Here is a 19,456-nt window from a genome sequence, read left to right as displayed (position 1 = left end):
TTCGACTACATGTAGGGGCATGCCTGACTGCCCTTGGCTGCCTGGAGAACTGTGTGCTGCTTTAACAATGTTGAATCTCTGTCCCAACCATTCCTTAACACAGTACCTCTCGTCTGTTCTGCTAGTGGCCATGCTCGCGTGGTTTAAATCCCAGTTTCTTGTCGCCATTGATACGTCCTTACTACACAGTATAAATGCACACGAGGCCCATGCTTGAGAGAAGGTCAGTCTGTGACCTGTCCTTTATTCCTTAGCACTCAAGTGATGAAGGTGGGTGGAGCTTCCCCTTTTATACCTGAAGGTCCAGGTTAGGAGTGTCTCCCACCTAGTGGTCAGTGTTCTCACGGTGTACAACTTAGGTCAGTTTATACATGGGTTACAATGCTGGTTGAATACATGACACAGACGAGCAGAGGTGCCCAGAAATCTTCGAGCTGAATGTGGTGTGGATCAGCCCTGGCAGCTGTATAATAAGGCCATTATTTAAAAAAAATCTGTGCTGATTCTGTTCTTTTTCACAGCCCTTGAATCAACATTAGCATGTACAAATTATAGAAATGTGATGAATTCTTAAATATAAATACTTCACTCTCTCTGCGACTCATTTTATTGAAAGTCTTTATTTTCTGTAGTGATAACGAGGACTACTTCTTTGGAGTAAGTTGGACCGAATGGAGATTAAGAACTAGTTGTGGTAAGAAATAAAACTTTAAAAATGTGACCAAATGATTGAAATCTGTAGTTCTGTTCTTGAATAAATCTGAGATTTACACAGCTGTGTAACCTACATTTCAGAAAGTCCAGATTGCCCTGAAAATCAGTTCTACCAGGAATGTGGTGCTATGTGCGTTCCAACCTGCTCTGACCCAGAAACACAACACCAATGTGATCCCTGCATGAATGCCTGTGAATGTCCAAAAGGTAATTATATGAGAGAGACAGATGCTCGCTCAGTCAGTCGTTTGGTGGTACTCCTATGTATGAGTCAGGTGCAGTGCTGAGGGAGTACTTTAATTAAACTCTGGACCATTTGTCTGTTCTAGTGGGTGTTACGGTTCAGTAGAAGAGCAACATCACCCAAACCAGATTAAGCTCTTGCTATTACTGCTTTTATGCAAAATATGGACCGTATTTGACTAAATAACAACAATGTACTTCAAAGTACAGCCCCCACCATCTATAATGAGCTCATTGATGTCAACACAATTTGCTCATTATACATGGTGGATACTGTAACTGAGGAAGCCCATGGAAATTGATAGGGTAGATAGGTAACAGCTCAGGACAAGAGGATATAATCCGGGATTTCAAACTAAACCAGTTCAGTGACTCCGGCATCAGGGTCCTGAATCCAGGTTTTTACTTTACACAATGTTATTTAACTTTAGCACAAGAACAGTACTGTAAACCAACTTTTCGGAAATTGTGCCACAGATGTGTTAATACTACAGGTGCAGCGTTGAGAATCCGGAGTTCCGGAATCCGGAATGTTCCAGAATCCGGACTCTGGAATCAGTAAAATGTTCCAGAATCCAGACCCAACGATCCTGCCGACCTCGGGCCTCGCCTCACCGCCGCTCACCTCCACTGCCCTTACCTCAGGGCCTCCTCGCCGGCCTGCCCAATGACATCCTCAGCGGGACCCGCCCGATAATAACCTCCTTGGCGGGGTCCACTCGACAACGACTTCCTTGGCAGGGCCGGATGGTCCGAACAGCTCCTCACCTCCCCACCCCCTTCTGACGTTCCGAAATCTGGAAATACCCGAACCCTGGGCTTTGGTGTTTCTGGATTTGTGACATCAGAAATAAATCTAAAGTCCGGAAAAGCCCGAACTCCGGAACAGCCTTGGTCCCAAGGGTTCCGAATTTTAGGCGCTGCACCTGTACAATACTCTTTTAAAGAGATCTGCTTGTAGGTTTGATGAAATGCAAACTCATTCAAATTTGCCCTTTGTTGTAATAATGCCCGGACAACAGGGGAGATGCCTTTAGTTATTTATGTTATTGTGCTGCAGACACTGTCCTTGATGACATAAGAGGCACAGATAGGTGCATCAGCAAAACAGCATGTCCTTGTGAATACAGTGGAAAGATTTATGAACCTGGAGAAATCAGAAACACTTCTTGTCATTCATGGTAATGCTATCAATTCACCTTTCAATGATTCAGCTGTCAAACCTTTGACATAAATATTGAACGGTGTAGTTGACTGTTTAATGGTTGCATTTTCTTGCTAGTGTTTGTCAGAGTGGAATGTGGGAATGTTCAGAAATCAGCTGCCCTGGAAGATGCAAAATTGAAGAAGGAACCTATTTTACAACATTCGACAATAAATATTACACATTGAAAGGAGATTGCTCTTACTATGCTGTTGTTGTAAGTGAGGTTTCATTACATTTACTACTGGAGGGAGACTGAAAATAAATTGGGACTATGAAGTGGCCAAAACTGGGTTTGTTTGTAAATATGGTATTTTTCCCAATTTGGATTATTTTGGGTTAAACAACGAAAAGAGGATAAATTTGCCACTTTTGCACTTCCAGTGCATACTGGGAGCATATATCACAACGTTGCACACCTCCAGCCCATTCATTTTAATGGTTAGCAAACCACAAACTAGGGTTACACAATTTTGTGATTGATATACAAAATTCCTAGCATGTGCCAGGGACACAGAAGCAGAAAATGTACCCTTTAGTGTATATATGTTTCCATACATAAATCATCTGGGATTAACCTCTTTGGGAGAAACAAATTACTTGGGGGAAACCGAAACTATGTCATAAGATAGTCACAAATAAATCCAATAAGGAACTCAGGAGAAACTTCTTTACCCAGAGAGTAGTTAGTATGTGGATCTTGCTGCCACAGGGAGTAGTTGAGGTGAAATGCACAGATGCATTTAACGGGAAGCTGGATAAGTATATATGAGGGAGAAAGAAATAGAAGGATATGCTGATAGGGTTTGATGAAATAGCCTGGCATCGACATATTGGGCTGACTGGCCTGCTTCTGTGCTGTAATTTCTATTTAATTAACAGTTTGACTAAATTTAAAATTTGCAATTTTTCCTACGCTAATGATTGTTGTTCTATATACATTTTATAAATTTGGAGATAAGACTGAGTGAAGGTTATTAAGGTATAGGTCTGACTGAGCTCCTGGAATTCAGGTTAGTTCAGATTTGGATTTCAATGAGGTGCTAACTCCCAATTGCCTATTTGACAGAGTTCAGACTCTTGTATTTTGTAACTTTTTATTCACAGACACCAGCATGGACTGTAACGATTGAGGTGCTGCCATGTCAAATTGCATTTAAACAGACATGTTTACAGCGTGTGGTGTTCACCAACAATCAGGTGATTGTAACACCATTTATCCATACCCTTTTCATTCAGAGGTGTGTTTCAGCCAGAAACGATGCGAACAAATATTCTTTTTTTCTTCTCTTGTGTAGACCTGGTATGCATTCACTAATGATGGTAATGTTTATTCTGAAGGAGATAAAGTTGGACTTCCCCTAGAAAGAGGTAAAAGAAACAAGCTCATTCTACTTACTAAATAAATAAATAACAATGAAGTTAACCTGATTTTTTTTCTTTTTACAGGCAATATAATAATATTCCAACAGTCTTCAATGTTCCTTCAAGTAGCAACGGATTCTGGTCTGAAAATGCAAGTACAGATATCTCCCATCATGCAGCTTTACATCTCACTGCCTGAAGATGCCCAGGAAAGCACAAAAGGTGATGCATTTAATGCCTTCAAGATGTACTTAATTATTAACTGCTTAACCAATGCATAAACTAGTGTCCGTAAAACAATTAGAAAGAGCACTGGGCTACGCTCCAGATTTATGCTATGCACATTTCCCTTTCATTTGTGGAATGTGGTTGTCACATCATTTTCTCGCTCTCTCTTTTCTTAATACCCTCAGGCATCTGTCAGTTCTTTTATAATTCAAATTCGGATTGGTTTGTACAACATACCAATTTACCATTCATAGGCTCCAAATTTGCCCAGGAGTTGCTCCGTTTTTTTTAGAACAACTTGATTTTTCTGGAGTATCTTAAAAATCCCCATTCTACACATTTAATTTGCGCCAGTGTAAGTGAGTTAGTTAGGATTTGTTTTAGTTTCATTTTTTTTCAAAAGGGGGTGTTACCAGCCATTTTGGCCATTTAAGCCAGTTTGGACAGCTAATAGTTGCTCCAAACTAACTTAGGCCAGCGTATGTGGCCACTTGTGGCCGCACAGAAAACCCCTGTGGAGAGTTAAGAAATGGACGCAGGTTAATACAGTCTAAAGCACCAAGACTTACAAAGCACTAAACAAAGCACAAAAATAAGCATTCAATAACAAATAAAAAATACAAGGAAGCTGAGAAGACCTGCACCAAGACTTACAAAGCCCAAAAAATAATAAGCAATTAATTAACAAATAAAAAATAGAAGGAAGCAGAGAAGACCTGCACCTAAAGCACCAAGACTTACAAAGCATTAAACATGGCACAAAAAGTAATAAGCATTCAATAAAAAATAAAGAACTGAAGTAAATAATTCAATTAATAAATAAAGAACTGAAGTAAATCCTACCTTCAATTAAAGTCGACAGCGGCCAGCCTGTACGGGAGGCCATTCGGCCTGGGATAGGGGCGGCAAAACGCACACCGGGAGGCTAGGCTCAACGCGGCATCAGTGAACGGGGGAGGGAGGGAGAGGCTGAACATGACATTGGTGAAGGGGGGGGGAAGAGAGATCCACAGCGGGCCCGCCCTAGCCGGTGCAGGAGACCATTCGGCCAGGGATAGGGGCGGCGAGCATTGGTTCTCGTTCACAGCCTGCAGGACGCCTTGGGAGGGCATGGAGCTACTGTGCATGCATACAGACTCCACTGCGCATGCGCACAGCCAGCTGCCTGCGCTGTTTTCAGCACAGGCAGGGCTGTAGCTCCGCCCTCCACTCCACAAGAAACACAGCATCAGGACCCGGGACACACAGCAGAGCAGCAAGAATTGGGAGTAAGTTTTTTGGCGCCGTTTTGAGCGTACAAAGTCGGTGCATCTCACGTGAGTGTGCTGGAAAAAGGGGTTGGAGAAATTTGGGCCCATAAAGTGCACCGCAATAAATGTGAAGTGTATTGGTTTTTAGTGTGGCTTTATGGGTGTAAAGATCATTCATTGTGATGTAGTTTATGAATGATAAATTTGTGCGTTTCAATCCATTGTGTATTACAAATTTAAATTATAAACAAACTGACAGAAGCCTGAAGGTATTAAAAAGAAAAAAGACTTGCATTTTACATAGCGCATTTCATGACCTCAGGACGTCCCAAAACACTACTTTTTTTTACGTATAGTCACTGTCGTAATGTAGGAAACACGGCAGCCAATTTGCACGAACAGCAATGCGGTAATGATAAAAATGACTTAAGTTATGTTGGTTGAGTGATAAATATTGGCCAGGAGACTGGGAAGAACTTCCCTGGTCTTCTTCAAAATAGCATCATGGAACCTTTTAAGTCCACCTGAGAGAGCAGATGGAGCCTTGGTTTAACAGTTCACCCGAAGCACAGCACCTCTGACAGTGTAGTATTAGCTCAGTACTACCCTGAAGCGTCAGCCTAGATTATGGGTTTAAATCTCTGGAGTGGGACTTGAACCCACGACTGACTGCCTGACTCAGAGACAAGAGTGCTACCAACTGAGCCAAGGCTGACGCCTTCAGTACAGAGAGTGGCATGAGTTAATGAGGAGATCACATTAGCATGGTACAGAATTTAAAAAGGCAGACCAGTGCTTTCTTTTAATGATGCATATTTTCTGTTCCACAGGACTATGCGGCACCTTCAATGACAATGCAAATGACGACTTTCTATCTGCATATAACATTGTGGAAGATGCACCTCTTAATTTTGTTAATTCCTGGGCAGTTGAAAACAATTGCCCTGAAACAACGATACTTGTTCCATGTGTTAGTTCAGAAAATGGTAATATAACAAAGGGCATCCCCTCTTAACTATAACAGAAACGGTTTTATTCTGTCATGTAAAAAAAGATCTCGAGTGGACTTAACCAATTTCTCTTCCTTCTTGAAGTAAAGCATTCTACTGACACAAACTGTACCTCCTTGAGGTCTAACTATGTCAACAAGTCTACCCAATGGCCTTCCTTAAATGAATAAGCCAGTTTTTAATATTCATTTCATAAAATTCTCTCACAAACTAACCTGTTTGCCCACATCACCAGTTACACACTTTTTCAGTCAGTGTTTTCTGTCAGCTCAAGTTAACTCAAAATACATTCAACATTGGGAATGTGGCTGGTTCTCAGTATTTTGGGGCATTATTCTGAGAAAATAATGTAACATAGAAATTGACTGGTCAAACAGAATGTTTTTTAAAAGTAACGTTATTATTTGTGAATTATTCCACGTAGGGAATTTCAAGACGTCATTGCCTAAAGTTGCATTACATTCTTTTGTCACAAGATATGCCAGCTCTCATGTCAGATTTATTTCCAATATCTGAAAATTAGTCAAATAAAATGTGCAAATTACGTGTCAACCAATCCAAAATAAGAAACTGCATTTTACAAAACAATCATATAAATAGGCCTGTTGAAGATGACTTTAAAATAACTCGTTTGTAGTTTATTTCTCTACATCGCCCAGGATATATGTTCCTCTGTTTACTGGTTTCCATGAATGTACGAGAATTTGGGTGAGGGAGACCTTCTCCAAATACCACACTGGGTCAATAGCTTGGAAGGGCACAAGAACAACCACATGGTGATTCTCCCTCCATGGGGAAAAGAACTTGGCCTCCACCCAGAACCTCCTCGTAACAACGCCACTGGGATTAGGATTTCAGCAGAGTGAGGGATTCTGTTTGATCCCATCATTGTGCAACACTGCATACTGGGTGTTCAAACAGCCTGCACTAGCTTCTCTTTAGTAACTGCATCCAAATTAAATATCTTGATGCCAAAATTGGAGAAAAAAAACCATGAGGGAAAAAAAAGGGTCCGTAATTATAGAGTGACACGTTTACAGAGGTAATTTATTATTAATGTGAACATTGGAATTTATCATATAAATAAGGACAGAATGTAAGACTTTAAAATGGGCATTGAATTTGGTTTATGTGCCCTGATCTAACTATCCACTGCCCTCTAACATGATGCCACCTGAAGATTGCATTTGGTCTTGACTCCCCGAGTGCCGGGCCACAGGCAATTGATTAATATATACACTAGCAGCTCCCCCGTGGTGTTGCTCCTGGTGAGTCAGTCACTATGTCGTATAATAACCGGAGTGCTATGTCACCAATTGGATAACGTACTATTAGAGTCACTGATTTAATGATGAAATTTGCGAAATGGAATTAAAGTGTGACTTATAGCAATGTTCTGCACATGAAAATGAGGAAGTCTGATTATATTTCCATGAAAATCCTAAACAATGGCCTCGATATTATGAAGCAGAATATTCACACTCGAAATTCCGGTTTGACCAAGGATAAAATGTATTGGATCTCTGGATTGGGAAAAACGGAGTAGAGCTTGGCAGGATTCCACCCAATTTCTTAAGTCCTGCCCTCACCTGGTCTGGAGAAGGTGGTGGAGAGGAGGTGCATAGCACATTCTTCACTTGTGTCCAGGGGAATTTTTGTAGGAGTTCAGAGGCTATCCTGGGAATTCACTGCATTCGGCCCTCAGGGAAAATCTTACCCCCAGCTGACACCCCAACACTTTGCCATGGAAAAGTAATCGATTCCAGGGCGGATTGATTCATTTCTGCAAGAGTCCCACATGCTCCTTTTGAAGCACAAGAATGAAAAATTGACATTTTGTTGACCTCTCACATTTATCAAAGCAGCATTGTATCACTCCGATATCCAGGCTTGCTCGGCAGTTCAGGGCAGGCATTGGTGATGTGGCCTCACTGGTCGATGTGTCACTGAAGTGTGACCCTTCCCTTGGCATATGTCGCTGACTCTATCCCTGAAACTTGGACGTGGTCTGAACTTTTCCATTCAGTTAGATTTACACTCCAGCCCAACTTTCTCCCTTAAGAAATTTCGGGCCCTCAATGGTTGTCTCTGATATTGTTTAAAACCGAAGACACATAATGGGCCCAAGTTTCCACATGATAAAAAACGGGTGCCCCTCCGAGCTGGGCGCCCGTTTTTCGTGCCTAAAATGGCGCCTAAAAAAAAACGCGCTATTCTGGAGCGTTCTGCAGCTCCTTGTCTGCCTGGCACGGTGCCCAGGGGGGCGGAGCCTACACTTGCGCCGATTTTGTAAGTGGGAGGGGACGGGTACTATTTAAATTAGTTTTTTTCCTGCCGGCAACGCTGCGCGTGCATGTTGGAACATTCACGCACGCGCAGTGTGAAGGAAACATTGGCACTCGGCCATTTTTGTAGTTCTTTGTAGCTGTTTAATTTTTGAACATTTTTTTAATAAAAGCACATTGCCATCAGCACATCAGCACTTGCAGCCTTCTCACTGTCTCCTCCCACCCACCCCCCCCGCGGGAAGAACGGGCGCCTCCTCCCCCCCCCCGTGGGAAAGAACGGGCGCCTCCTCCCCCCCCCCCCCGCGGGAAGAACGGGCGCCTCCTCCCCCCCACCCTCGGGAAGAATGGGCGCCTCCTCCCCCACCCCGCGGGAAGAACGGGCGCCTCCTCCCCCCTCCCCCCCCCCGCGGGAAGAACAGGTGCCTCCCCCCCCCCGCGGGAAGAACGGGCGCCTCCTCCCCCCACCCCCCCCCCCGCGGGAAGAAAGGGCGCCTCAGGCTGACTGCAGCATTCTCCCTGGCTGAAGCACTTTCACACAGGTAGGAAGATGGTTTATTTAATCTTTTCTTTGCTTATAAATGTTTATTCAGGTTGGATTTATTTGTATAATAGTTGTATAAATATAAATAAGGATTTATTCTAGAATTTAATGACTTCCCTTCCCCCCCCCCCCCCTCCCCCCCCACCTCGTTCTGGACGCCTAATTTGTAACCTGCGCCTGATTTTTTAATGTGTAGACAAGGTTTTTTCAGTTCTACAAAAATCTTCACTTGCTCCATTCTAAGTTAGTTTGGAGTACGTTTTCACTGTGGAAACTTTGAAATCAGGCGTCAGTGGCCGGACACGCCCCCTTTTGAAGAAAAATTTCTGTTCCAAAGTGGAACTGTTCTACCTGACTAGAACTGCAGAAAAAAAAATGTGGAGAATTGCGATTTCTAAGATAGTCCGTTCTCCACCAGTTGCTCCTAAAAATCAGGTGCAAATCATGTGGAAACTTGGGCCCATTAAATGGTACCAAGATGTTGGCAGTCCTAGGTAGGTAGAAGTGGTAAAGTCATAATGAGGCTTGTGGGATTTTGAAGTAGTGAAGGGGTTTTTGTGCCTAACCTATTCAGGAGCAGGTGGCAGAGTTTGGTAGAATTGCTGTTGCCGGTGTTCAATTTAGTAGACCTGGGAGGGTTGATGTTAGATTTGGTGGGGGAGGGTGTTGCTGCATTTGGTAATACTGAGCGGTAGTATTGGAGCCGGGAAGTACTGTGGAGTGGAGGAGAGGAATGGGTGTTCAGGGAAAAGAAGCAAAAGGTGGTAGGAGAGAGCAGGAATGAGGGAAATAAGGGTGATTAGTTCAAGCGATAGTAAGATCGAGTAACCAGTGGTGGAAATACAATTGGGTATGCAAGATGAAAGCTGGACAAAGAGATAGGAGAGAGAGGGGATGGGGGAATTACTTGGTGTGATGTCAAGAGGTGGTCATAGGCAGTGTTAAGCGGGAAGGGAAAGGAAGCATTGACATTCAGAATGGAGTAGCAAATTGCAGTAAAGGAGTGTGGGAAAAGGTATTTTGGTGCTGGAGCAGGAGTAGTGAGCTTTGGGAGAGGAAGTGAAATCAAGGGTCACAGGTTGTGGCAGTGGTGTGAAGTACTGGTGGGAGGTTAGTGTTGGGATGTGGAAAACAGAATAGGTGTATGGGATCTGAGATTTTGAAGGTGTTTTGAGGCTTGGGAGTAGTAGGGATGGGGCTGTGCACTGTTTGTAAGTGCTTCAATCTTTTTTTCTCTGGCTTGTGATTTCTAAACATTCCTGATTTTTCTTTACTAAAAACAGAAAATGCTGGAAATACTCATCAGGTCAGGCAGCATCTGTGGAGAGAGAAACAGAGTTTAAGTTTAAGGTCGACGACCCTTTGTCAGAACTGGAAAAGTTAGAGATGTAACAGGTTTTTAAGCAAGTATAGGGGCAGGGAAAGGGGGGAGGGGAGGAAAGAACAAAAGGGAAGGTCTGTGATAGAGTGGAAGGCAGAAGAGACTGAGACAAAAGGGATGATGGTGCATGGCAAAAGGAGATGATAATGAGACAAGTTAAGAAACAAAAGAAGAGTCTAGATAGGGTGTAAATGGAAATGGTGGAATAATCAACAGCTGCTGGGGAAAGAGAGAAAAAAATCTGAAAAAAAAGAGAAATAAATAAATAAATATAGGGATAGGTGTTATGGCCTGATTTTTCTTTGTCTATTTAAACTGATGTCTGTCTCCCTCATGAGTGTGATTGTGTGAGTAATCCCTTTCTTCCTGTATTTCCCAATCTCTCTGCATCTCTCTGGGTCGCTCTCTGTCCTCCCAATCTCTCTGGGTCTCTCTCTGTCCTCCCAATCTCTCGGGGTCTCTCTCTGTCCTTCCAATCTCTCTGGGTCTCTTTCTGTCCTCCCAATCTCTCTGTCCTCCCAATCTCTCTGCATCTCTCTGTCCTCCCAATCTCTCTGCATCTCTCTGCCCTCCCAATCTCTCTGCCCTCCCAATCTCTCTGCGTCTCTCTGCCCTCCCAATCTCTCTGAGTCTCTCTGTCCTCCCAATCTCTCGGGGTCTCTCTGTCCTTCCAATCTCTCTGCATCTCTCTGTCCTTCCAATCTCTTTGGGTCTCTCTGTCCTTCCAATCTCGCTGGGTCTCTCTGTCCGTCCCAATCTCTCTGGGTCTCTCTGCCCTCCCAATCTCTCTGCATCTCTCTGTCCTCCCAATCTCTCTGCATCTCTCTGCCCTCCCAATCTCTCTGCCCTCCCAATCTCTCTGGGTCTCTCTGTCCTCCCAATCTCTCGGGGTCTCTCTGTCCTTCCAATCTCTCTGCATCTCTCTGTCCTTCCAATCTCTCTGGGTCTCTCTGCCCTCCCAATCTCTCTGGGTCTCTCTGCCCTCCCAATCTCTCTGAGTCTCTCTGTCCTCCCAATCTCTCGGGGTCTCTCTGTCCTTCCAATCTCTCTGCATCTCTCTGTCCTCCCAATCTCTCTGGGTCTCTCTGTCCTTCCAATCTCGCTGGGTCTCTCTGCCCTCCCAATCTTGCTGGGTCTCTCTGGCCTCCCAATCTCTCGGGGTCTCTCTGTCCTTCCAATCTCTCTGCATCTCTCTGTCCTTCCAATCTCTCAGGGTCTCTCTCTGTCCTTCCAATCTCTCTGGGTCTCTCTGCCCTCCCAATCTCTCTGCCCTCCCAATCTCTCTGCCCTCCCAATCTCTCTGCCCTCCCAATCTCTCTGCCCTCCCAATCTCTCTGGGTCTCCCAATCTCTCTGGGTCTCCCAATCTCTCTGGGTCTCCCAATCTCTCTGGGTCTCCCAATCTCTCTGGGTCTCTCTCTGCCCTCCCAATCTCTCTGGGTCTCCCAATCTCTCTGGGTCTCCCAATCTCTCTGGGTCTCTCTCTGCCCTCCCAATCTCTCTGGGTCTCCCAATCTCTCTGGGTCTCTCTGTCCTCCCAATCACTCTGGGTTTCTCTGCCCTCCCAATTACTCTGCACTCTCCCCCAGTCCACTGTCCAGTTTATCTGTTTCTTTCTGCATCAGTCCTATCACTCCCTGATCCCATTAATCATAGCAGAAGCTATGCTTGGCAAGCAAACATTTCATCACCATGGATCTGATGAAGGGAAAAGCTCTACACCATCGTAAACATAGAGACATAGAAACATAGAAAATAGGTGCAGGAGCAGGCCATTCAGCCCTTCTAGCCTGCACCGCCATTCAATGAGTTCATGGCTGAACATGAAACTTCAGTACCCCCTTCCTGCTTTCTCGCCATAACCCTTGATCCCCCGAGTAGTAAGGACTTCATCTAACTCCCTTTTGAATATATTTAGTGAATTGGCCTCAACTACTTTCTGTGGTAGAGAATTCCACAGGTTCACCACTCTCTGGGTGAAGAAGTTTCTCCTCATCTCGGTCCTAAATGGCTTACCCCTTATCCTCAGACTGTGACCCCTGGTTCTGGACTTCCCCAACATTGGGAACATTCTTTCTGCATCTAACCTGTCTAAACCCGTCAGAATTTTAAACGTTTCTATGAGGTCCCCTCTCATTCTTCTGAACTCCAGTGAATACAAGCCCAATTGATCCAATCTTTCTTGATAGGTCAGTCCCGCCATCCCGGGAATCAGTCTGGTGAACCTTCGCTGCACTCCCTCAATAGCAAGAATGTCCTTCCTCAAGTTAGGAGACCAAAACTGTACACAATACTCCAGGTGTGGCCTCACCAAGGCCCTGTACAACTGTAGCAACACCTCCCTGCCCCTGTATTCAAATCCCCTCGCTATGAAGGCCAACATGCCATTTGCTTTCTTAACCGCCTGCTGTACCTGCATGCCAACCTTCAATGACTGATGTACCATGACACCCAGGTCTCGTTGCACCTTCCCTTTTCCTAATCTGTCACCATTCAGATAATAGTCTGTCTCTCTGTTTTTACCACCAAAGTGGATAACCTCACATTTATCCACATTATACTTCATCTGCCATGCATTTGCCCACTCACCTAACCTATCCAAGTCACTCTGCAGCCTAATAGCATCCTCCTCGCAGCTCACACTGCCACCCAACTTAGTATCATCCGCAAATTTGGAGATACTGCATTTAATCCCCTCGTCTAAATCATTAATGTACAATGTAAACAGCTGGGGCCCCAGCACAGAACCTTGCGGCACTCCACTAGTCACTGCCTGCCATTCTGAAAAGTACCCGTTTACTCCTACTCTTTGCTTCCTGTCTGACAACCAGTTCTCAATCCACGTCAGCACACTACCCCCAATCCCATGTGCTTTAACTTTGCACATTAATCTCTTGTGTGGGACCTTGTCGAAAGCCTTCTGAAAGTCCAAATATACCACATCAACTGGTTCTCCTTTGTCCACTTTACTGGAAACATCCTCAAAAAATTCCAGAAGATTTGTCAAGCATGATTTCCCTTTCACAAATCCATGCTGACTTCGACCTATCATGTCACCATTTTCCAGATGCACTGCTATGACATCCTTAATAATTGATTCCATCATTTTACCCACTACTGAGGTCAGGCTGACCGGTCTATAATTCCCTGTTTTCTCTCTCCCTCCTTTTTTAAAAAGTGGGGTTACATTGGCTACCCTCCACTCCATAGGAACTGATCCAGAGTCAATGGAATGTTGGAAAATGACTGTCAATGCATCCGCTATTTCCAAGGCCACCTCCTTAAGTACTCTAGGATGCAGGCCATCAGGCCCTGGGGATTTATCTGCCTTCAATCCCATCAATTTCCCCAACACAATTTCCCGACTAATAAAGATTTCCCTCAGTTCCTCTTCCTTACTAGACCCTCTGACCCCTTTTATATCCGGAAGGTTGTTTGTATCCTCCTTAGTGAATACCGAACCAAAGTACTTGTTCAATTGATCCGCCATTTCTTTGTTCCCCGTTATGACTTCCCCTGATTCTGACTGCAGGGGACCTACGTTTGTCTTCACCAACCTTTTTCTCTTTACATACCTATAGAAACTTTTGCAATCCGCCTTAATGTTCCCTGCAAGCTTCTTCTCGTACTCCATTTTCCCTGTCCTAATCAAACCCTTTGTCCTCCTCTGCTGAGTTCTAAATTTCTCCCAGTCCCCAGGTTCGCTGCTATTTCTGGCCAATTTGTATGCCACTTCCTTGGCTTTAATACTATCCCTGATTTCCCTAGATAGCCACGGTTAAGCCACCTTCCCCTTTTTATTTTTACGCCAGACAGGAATGTACAATTGTTGTACTTCATCCATGCGGTCTCTAAATGTCTGCCATTGCCCATCCACAGTCAACCCCCTAAGTATCATTCGCCAATCTATCCTAGCCAATTCACGCCTCATACCTTCAAAGTTACCCTTCTTTAAGTTCTGGACCATGGTCTCTGAAATTACTGTTTCATTCTCCATCCTAATGCAGAATTCCACCATATTATGGTCACTCTTCCCCAAGGGGCCTCGCACAATGAGATTGCTAATTAATCCTCTCTCATTACACAACACCCAGTCTAAGATGGCCTCCCCCCTAGTTGGTTCCTCAACATATTGGTCTAGAAAACCATCCCTTATGCACTCCAGGAAATCCTCCTCCACCGTATTGCTTCCAGTTTGGCTAGCCCAATCTATGTGCATATTAAAGTCACCCATTATAACTGCTACACCTTTATTGCATGCACCCCTAATTTCCTGTTTGATGCCCTCCCCAACATCCCTACTACTGTTTGGAGGTCTGTACACAACTCCTACTAACGTTTTTTGCCCTTTGGTGTTCTGCAGCTCTACCCATATAGATTCCACATCATCCAAGCTAATGTCTTTCCTAACTATTGCATTAATCTCCTCTTTAACCAGCAATGCTACCCCACCTCCTTTTCCTTTTATTCTATCCTTCCTGAATGTTGAATAGCCCTGAATGTTGAGTTCCCAGCCCTGATCATCCTGGAGCCACGTCTCCGTAATCCCAATCACATCATATTTGTTAACATCTATTTGCACAATTAATTCATCCACCTTATTGCGGATACTCCTTGCATTAAGACACAAAGCCTTCAGGCTTGTTTTATTAACACCCTTTGTCCTTTTAGAATTTTGCTGTACAGTGGCCCTTTTTGTTCTTTGCCTTGGGTTTCTCTGCCCTACACTTTTCCTCATCTCCTTTCTGTCTTTTGCTTTTGGCTCCTTTTTGTTTCCCTCTGTCTCCCTGCATTGGTTCCCATCCCCCTGCCATATTAGTTTAAATCCTCCCCAACAGCACTAGCAAACACTCCCCCTAGGACATTGGTTCCAGTCCTGCCCAGGTGCAGACCGTCCGGTTTGTACTGGTCCCACCTCCCCCAGAACCGGTCCCAATGCCCCAGGAATTTGAATCCCTCCCTGCTGCACCACTGCTCAAGCCACGTATTCATCTGCGCTATCCTGCGATTCCTACTCTGACTATCACGTGGCACTGGTAGCAATCCCGAGATTACTACTTTTGAGGTCCTACTTTTTAATTTAGCCCCTAGCTCCTTAAATTCGTTTCGTAGGACCTCATCCCTTTTTTTGCCTATGTCGTTGGTACCAATGTGCACCACGACAACTGGCTGTTCTCCCTCCCATTTCAGAATGTCCTGCACCCGCTCCGAGACATCCTTGACCCTTGCACCAGGGAGGCAACATACCATCCTGGAGTCTCGGTTGCGGCCGCAGAAACGCCTATCTATTCCCCTCACAATTGAATCCCCTATCACTATCGCTCTCCCACTCTTTTTCTTGCCCTCCTGTGCAGCAGAGCCAGCCACGGTGCCATGAACTTGGCTGCTGCTGCCCTCCCCTGATGAGTCATTCCCCTCAACAGTACCCAAAGCGGTGTATCTGTTTTGCAGGGGGATGACCGCAGGGGACCCCTGCACTACCTTCCTTGCACTACTCTTCCTGCTGGTCTTCCATTCCCTATCTGGCTGTGGACCCTTTCCCTGCGGTAAGACCAACTCACTACACGTGATACTCACGTCATTCTCAGCATCGTGGATGCTCCAGAGTGAATCCACCCTCAGCTCCAATTCCGTAAGTGGTGCTGGAGCTGACAGAACTGAAGATATCCTGCAAGGAGGGTGAAACTACAGTGTGACAAGTTCACCTGAGTAAATCCTGTTAGAAATATTAATGTAAGAATTTATAATGGGAAAAAAGCGGACACAAAAATTGTGACAAAAAAAATGACGAGGAAGTCAAGTGGTGCAGACAGGAAGTGCATATAGACTAAAGGTTTTTAATATATTATAGATATAACTTATTTTATTGCATTTGTTACATTTGAATTAGGCATTTAAAATGTATACAAATAAAAATAACTTGTTATTAAATTTGGTTTGCAGAACACTACGCCAAACAACATTGCTCCTACTTAAAGGATCCAACTGGTGCTTTCTCCGTATGTCACTCGACAGTGGATTACATGAAATATTATCAAGTAAGAATCCTGTGTAAGAACGAAACCCTTCAACACAATGTAAAGTCAGAAGCATTAGTAATATGGTATTTAATTCATAAAATGTATGCAACTTTCCAGATTAAATGTGACTTAATGACTTTTAAATTAGTATAGCAGTACAATAAAGAAATATTTCAATACATCACAAATAGCTAAAAGCAGTATACTTAAATAATAGCAACTTAAATCGTGGGTTTAACCATGGGGAATATTCCATTCATTCCATTAATAAACCAAAACTCATCAAAAAACAAGAATAATTAACATCAATTAGCCTTTATTAACACACCCACTCTTTAAGACTTAAAAGCAATATACTAGTAATTCAACAGATTATTCCTGCAAGGTTAAATACACAACCGAAGATGATTTTATTGAGTTGTGTTGGTTTTAGCTGTTTCTGATGTATTGAAATACTCCTGTATTTTACCCCATTTCTCATATCAACCATTTGTGTCAAATCATGATTCGTCTGGTGAATTCATGGCTACTTGGAACTACCGTCAGATCCCCTACACTAAGTTCACCAAGAATGGTTAAGGTTATCAAATAGACTAGATTTTATTGAAGCATTTTTGGCAGGTTCAAACTTTGGTTCAAGGGGTGAAAGGAGATTATTTTAAAGTACGATGTTTGAAGTTGTCTTTTCCAGAGGTAGGCAAACTACAAACCCTAATGTTGTATTTGGGAGGTTCTATAAACAGTAAATGAACAAAGTATAAAATAATCTGTATTATCTCTGACAGGGCTTGGTGATGCAATACACTGTGGGGTTCAGATAATTTTTAAGTCCATGATCCCATTTCTCATACCAACCATTTGTGTCAAATTATAATTTGTATGGTGAACTCATGGCTACTTAGAACTACACTATTCTACATTATTCAGTTTTTGATGGATTCAAACTCTGTTTCATGAATTTGCAGATATTTCAGGTTGCTGATAATTTAGGGTTTATCCACTAATTAGGCGATAATACTGGAAATAGTCCTTTCTAAACCTTCAAGCACACAAAGATCCAACCAAGGCAAACCATCAAATAGGAAGTATAAAGGTCCATATAAGGCTGCATTGGCCTGTGCTTCGAGGGTTGGATTGCCAGGGTTTTGGTGCTGCATGTAACTCTCAGGGCACAGTTTGGAAACCTCGGGGCTGAAATTGCCCACTGCTGGAAACGAGGTGCACGTACCCTGTTTCTGTAGATTTTACCGGCGCGGTAGATGTGGTGGCCTTGAGTGAAATTCCGCTCTTTGGCTTTTTTTTCCGGCAGACCGGAAGTTGGTCATAATGGGGGCAGGAAGTGGGGCGGTAAGCAGACGTTCACAGTTTAGAGGGGCGGAAGTTGAGGATGGGTGTCGTGGCCGCCGCTGTCAGTCACCAGCATAGCCCTGATAACATCATCACGGCGCTGCATCACCACGGCTATCCCCTTCACTTAAAGGGGAGAGCCTGTGCGATTCTTTAAGTTCGGCCCACTGGGCCACCAGGGAGGGTTTCGGCTGGGCCAGTAGTCTGGCACCCAAGAGGGGGTGCCAGGCTGCCTGTTGACGGCCCAGCCGAACCCGGGCAGTCGGCCGGCAAGAAAAAAAATATGGCGGCAGCGGCAGTAGGTCCTTCCCTTTAATGGGAGCCACACCGCCATTTTACAAGGCCTATAGCCTCACGGCACTGGCAGAAAAAAGCCGCTGGGCAGGGGCAAGATATTTTTGGCGAAATTTCGCGATTGGGGGGAGGGGGTGTGGGGGAAGAACGTCGGTGGTGCGTGTTCTGATGACACACTTAGGACGGATTGGCAGCACATGGGGGGCGGGAGCGGGTCACCGCTGGGATACCACAGGAGTGGAATTTTCAAAATGGCGGGCATCACACGAAAACTCGGCAGCCATTGCACTCCGCAGTGTGGCCGCTAATTTCCGGCGGTAACAGACCTTAAGGGAAGGGACAATTTCGGCCCCCTCCTGTTTTAAAGTACTGTAAACAAGAGAAGTGTATGAACAAAATTCCGCTAAGACTGTAAAGATGATGCGGTTTCTATGCGTTGTCAGTGATATTTATAAATATTAGTCTCAGTGTGCTTTGAGTGAAGTAGTTTAATATGAATTTTAAAAAGGAAGGTGGTTAAGGTGCTGGAAAAAATACCCAAATAAATTGTGAGTTTGAGATTTCCCCACAAGAACAAGATGACTTGGGGCAGCAAGCTACTGTTATTTAGAAATCTGGAAAAGCTGAAGATAAATTAGAGATAGGTCCCTGTGGGAGCTGGAGCAAAGAATGTGCCAAACCTTATAGGGATTCATGACCTTGATGAATTGAAGGAATAAAACAAATGACCAACTGAGTGTGCGGTCTGTAGCTTTTGGGTAGGTAATTGGATCTCAGATAGTAAGCACGTAGATAAACAGTCAATAAAATGGGTTAGTAGTAGTAGGACATTCACTATAAGCCTTCATGCTGGGGCTATAAGTAGGGAGAAAAGAGTAAATCTTAGTGAGGTTTTAATCGCGCTAGGGTCCTAGATAATAGGAATATTCAAATAAGGTCTGAATAATCTTATTAGAGCATTTAAGCAAAAAAAATTTTTTTTTAACACACACACATCTCCTGTAACATTGTTTACAGTGAGTCACAAGGTATGCTCCTTTATCAATATTAGTTTTATATTTGAGATTGCAGCAACCTATTGCTGTATTTATTTATTGCCTATTGAGCAGCTATTGCGGTAACACAGAGCTGCAGTGATTTATTTATTTAGCGGCCTTATTTATTCATTTAAAAATGGATTGTGCATCAGTGTGAACTATTTACGGTTTGTTCAACTAACTTCCTTAACTCCATTTTTCCAGATGTGTGTAGCTGCTACCTGTGGCTGTGAGAACATCGAGGACTGTCTGTGTGCAGGATTGGGAGCATATGTTCATGCGTGTGCAGCTAATGGTGTCATCGTGAGGAACTGGAGAAGAGACATTTGCAGTACGTTGCAATGATCTTTTTGCATTTATAGAATTATTTCAATCAATATTTTTTTCTGCAGGAATAAGTTTAACATAAAGATATTGTAGTACTTTCCCTCAGGTTTATTCCATTTCTATAGCACCCACCATGTACAAGACTCAGTTAGCAGACAAAAGTTACAGGCTTTCTTGAGAACATTTTGCCCTTGGAAATAATGAAAAC

The 19,456-nt window shown here is 43.9% G+C and overlaps 1 protein-coding gene across 1 annotated transcript in view; it reads left to right on the top strand.

The window, feature by feature from the left end:
- The window catches only part of LOC139278093 (mucin-2-like), a 75,790-nt gene that overhangs the window by 19,686 nt on the left and 36,648 nt on the right, over positions 1 to 19,456 (top strand). The window contains exons 5-14 of the mRNA XM_070896751.1: positions 633 to 694; positions 796 to 921; positions 2,018 to 2,138; positions 2,240 to 2,378; positions 3,269 to 3,361; positions 3,460 to 3,532; positions 3,611 to 3,748; positions 5,835 to 5,990; positions 16,167 to 16,261; positions 19,126 to 19,252. Coding sequence (XP_070752852.1) covers positions 633 to 694; positions 796 to 921; positions 2,018 to 2,138; positions 2,240 to 2,378; positions 3,269 to 3,361; positions 3,460 to 3,532; positions 3,611 to 3,748; positions 5,835 to 5,990; positions 16,167 to 16,261; positions 19,126 to 19,252 — 1,130 coding nt within the window. The remainder of the gene's footprint in view (positions 1 to 632; positions 695 to 795; positions 922 to 2,017; positions 2,139 to 2,239; positions 2,379 to 3,268; positions 3,362 to 3,459; positions 3,533 to 3,610; positions 3,749 to 5,834; positions 5,991 to 16,166; positions 16,262 to 19,125; positions 19,253 to 19,456) is intronic.

Source organism: Pristiophorus japonicus, chromosome 13 (assembly GCF_044704955.1).
Source record: "Pristiophorus japonicus isolate sPriJap1 chromosome 13, sPriJap1.hap1, whole genome shotgun sequence".
In the NCBI taxonomy this organism is placed as follows: Eukaryota; Metazoa; Chordata; class Chondrichthyes; family Pristiophoridae; genus Pristiophorus; species Pristiophorus japonicus.
Note: the sequence above shows the minus strand (reverse complement) of the source record. Positions and strands in the feature narration are given on the sequence as shown.